This window comes from Carya illinoinensis, chromosome 3, assembly GCF_018687715.1.
Source record: "Carya illinoinensis cultivar Pawnee chromosome 3, C.illinoinensisPawnee_v1, whole genome shotgun sequence".
In the NCBI taxonomy this organism is placed as follows: Eukaryota; Viridiplantae; Streptophyta; class Magnoliopsida; order Fagales; family Juglandaceae; genus Carya; species Carya illinoinensis.
In genome coordinates, this window is record NC_056754.1 from 8,186,249 (window position 1) to 8,190,024 (window position 3,776).

A 3,776-nucleotide genomic window follows, 5' to 3' on the forward strand; every position below is an offset into this window, starting at 1 on the left:
TAAAAATCTATTGCCAAAATTACAAAGTAATCATGTTAAATTTTATTTTCAATAATAATTGGGTATTAATTCGTATGTCACAATGAAGCATTAGAACCACGAAAATACTGAATTAAAAAATAAGCAATGGCGCCAGTGAGAATGATATATAGGTAAAGGTTGAGAATTGTAACAATAACATTGCAGAAAATTTAATATTTAATATAAAGATTATAGGCCGTGGCGTATGAATTTATTAAGAAATTAGGCATTAATTGTGGGTAGGCGGCGGAAGCGGGGAAATGGCCGTGGTATTCTTCTCAGATTTTCTACAGTTTTTTTGGGGGATAATATGATACGTACATCGAGGGATAAGCTCAATATACAATGGGGGAGTACAAGAAGATAGCTAGGCGCTCAAGTCTTCGTATAAATTAGAGATACAAATTAAACACACATTATTTTAATTCACTATTTTAATCAAGATGGCAAAATAGATCGAGACCGCCAAGGTGTGTTTGCTTGCTTGTGATTTCGAGGATGGCCTGATCAGCCGGTGCGACCGCGTTGGCATCGATCGTAAGTGGAGCATGATCGCGTCCGTCCACGCACAGGGACTAAGCAATTAGCATATCTTTTTAAACTACAGACTGGTGTCCGGGAGAGAGATCTGTATGCTATATAATCCCTAGCATAGTAGCTGTACTGAATGGACGGTTCTGGTTCTGGAGCTGGGGATATTTGGTAGTCATCGAGCTGCTCTGCTAATTCTCGGCTGCATTCTCCAACCGAAGCATCGCACCCAGTACTAGTATTTCTGCGATGATCAGGGACTGCACCGGACTCGATCATGCTCGGCAAGATCATGATCAGTATTACGGCAGAAAACATCACCAGTACTCCAAGCAACGATTTCTTCGATTCTTTTCCCATCTTTTTGTTTGTTGTTTGAGCTCGTTCCTATGTCCGGGGGGCTATATAAATGGGGAGAATATTCCTTCGCTAAAAAAGCACCAGATTATGAATGAAAGGCTAGCTGTAATTTGATTTGGCTCTTCTTTATACCACCAAATACAAACAAAAGGGGGTAAAGTTGATATCTTGATTGGAACGACTCCCCCGGTTGTTTCGCCGCCTGACCAGCAAGCAACCCAGTGCTGGGGTTTGTAATTAAGTATCAAAGCGCGTTCCAGCACTGGAGCGTAGTCTTTGTCGACCGAATAGTGTTTTGTCTTCCTATTCTTTTCGTACGTCTTGGATCGAGATGTTCAAGTATTTAGCGATTTTGGCCGTATCATCACATGTGCTGCAAGGGTCCAGCTTGATTGAGATTTCTTCCGTTTGCTCCTTTTAATCAGAAATTAATAAATCTTTGGACTATGGTTGTTTTTTTTTTGAAATAGAACAGTCGTGAAAAGATAATTTTACTAACAAAAACTTAATTAGTTCTTATAATATAAAATTGTAAAATTTCTACCAATAACAAATTTTTATAATTTAAATCATAAAATATTTAACGCACAATTTTTTATGATGAATTAGTTAAAGATAGATAAAAATACAATGAAGAGGAAGATGCTCTGCTCAGTCCTCTCCCCATCAAATTCCAAATGACAAGGAGCATGCGTGGTGGCTGGGCTATCCGTGTAAAACAATATGACATAATTGCCATATCCGATAATCAAGTGTTGGCCAATTCAAAGTTTGCTTAGTGGCAACAAGATTAGGTGGCGCATTTGCCATTTGGGGTCGCCCAGCCACCACCTAGCGTTTCAGAAAGGGATAAGGATTCTTAATTTCATTTCTATCATACAAAATTTTACTTTAATTTTTACTTTATCTTTCTTAAAATTTGAACTCTTTGAATGATCAGGTTATCACACCTTCTTCGTTAAGCTAACTAAAGTTTGGCTAAAATTTGATTAGAAGAATTTTTATAAATTTAATTAGCCATTTTTCAATAATATCAAATAATAAACCCTTAAAATCTATTATTATTCTATTAAAATATTAATTTTAACATTTTAATTTATTTTAATTCTAATTATAATTTGAATATTTATTTGTTATTAAAAAAGTATACATTAATCTTCCAACGATCATATATATTATTCTAACGGTCTTTTTCTATTTTTTTTTACAATGGTCATATTTTTCCAACTGATATTTTTATTCAACGGTTGTATCTTTTCAATGAATATTTTTTTCAGCCTTTTTTTTTTCAACGGCTATCTCCTAATTATTAATTATTGGATGAATTGATCAGGAATACAATATAGAAGAAATATTTGATATAGAAGGATGCACTCGAAAGAGTTCCAAGAATTTTTTATTTTTTATTGTTGATTTTGATTTGGGGTTTTTTTTTTTTTTAAATTTTTTGAAAAAGCTAATGAATGGACCTCATCTAGAAAAACACCCAGTCTTGTTTTCGAGATAACTAGCAAGGTTTCGCAGACCGTTTTGAAAGGTAGTGATCTATTTATTATAAGCAAAATCAGCCATTGTTTATTGTGACATGATTTCATTATTATAAGTAAAATCAACAATGTTTTATACAAAAAAATATTATTGGGCCAGCGTTTGGGCCTGTCAAATTTGGCGAGTGTAAAAGGGAAAGGCCGAATTTACTCATGTATATTCGTTTAGTCTGGTGTAGGAGTTTTCAAGCAACTTAGCTATACTTTGGTCAAAGTTTAATTTTGGTTAGGCATTACTAATGCTCTAATAGTAATAAAATTAGGAAAAAATTAATAGAGTGACCACATGTTTATCAGTGAGAAGAGTGTTAAGGTATTCCTCTGTAACAATGAAGCGGGAGTTTATCAATAAAATTAATATTCGATCTGTCCCTTTTTTTTAAGAAAAAATAGTCATCTTTATTGCTCATTTTATCTCTAAACTTGCAGTATTATTGCTATATAACCTTTATTAGGAAGAAAAAAAATCTACAAAAATCGAACTACTGATCGATTGAGCCCAAAGGTCTCGTGCATGCAGCACCTTAATTCATATGTAAGTTATTCAGCACGTGAATTTTCCCATTAATTAATTTCACATCTTTCACACGAACGCTCCACACATGATGAATAATTAAGAGAAGTAAACAAGTTTGAAAACACAGATACGTACGTACACCTAGTTATACAAAGACTCACCATATAAATTAAGGGGGAGATGACGCATCATTTTCGTAACTGATCAACATCGATCTGATCATGAGATACTGCGACGGTAACGGTTACGGCTGCATCGAGTATAATAGGTACAGGGTCGATGGTGTGGATTGTAGCGCTCTATGCAGTCGCCATAGATATTCGCATCACAAACCTGAGGTCTCTGAAAAACTCCATACGATATGACTGGATGTTGAGGATACATGGCTAGCCCTCGAACAACTTGTTTACCCTTTTCATGATCTGCGTTCAAGTACTCATGATCTTCTTCTTCTTCTCCTACAATGAAGATTCCATCAGCACTGTTGGTCCCATTATTATATAGCTGCTGGTTCGTGTTGTTCTCAGCAGAAACGCTTGGATGCCCTGAAATTGACATACTCGACGTTGTTGATCTGGAGATAATAATCGAGATAACTATAAGCATCAAGCAAAGGCCTACTCCATTTAATAGGCACCCCATCGTTTCTCTTTACAGGATGATCAGTATCCTCATATTAAGTTCTCCACTTGTTTAAAAAGAAATTGGCAGTCTTAATTAAAGAATCCCACACATTATTAAAGACCTTTATTTCATGTTTGTGCACTGTACTTTATTCCCACTAACTAAATCTTGTTCGA

General features: G+C 35.1%; 1 protein-coding gene across 1 annotated transcript; it reads right to left on the reverse strand.

Moving 5' to 3' along the window:
- Nucleotides 1-528: 528 nt before the first annotated feature.
- On the reverse strand, nt 529-912 carry LOC122303054 (protein RALF-like 27). Its single transcript, XM_043114581.1, has one exon. It carries the CDS (start codon nt 910-912, stop codon nt 529-531), a length of 384 nt encoding a protein of 127 aa, XP_042970515.1.
- Nucleotides 913-3,776: the final 2,864 nt, after the last annotated feature.

Excerpts from the sequence above, each read along its gene's own strand:
- LOC122303054 (XM_043114581.1), bottom strand. The coding sequence starts at position 912 with ATGGGAAAAGAATCGAAGAAATCGTTGCTTGGAGTACTGGTGATGTTT.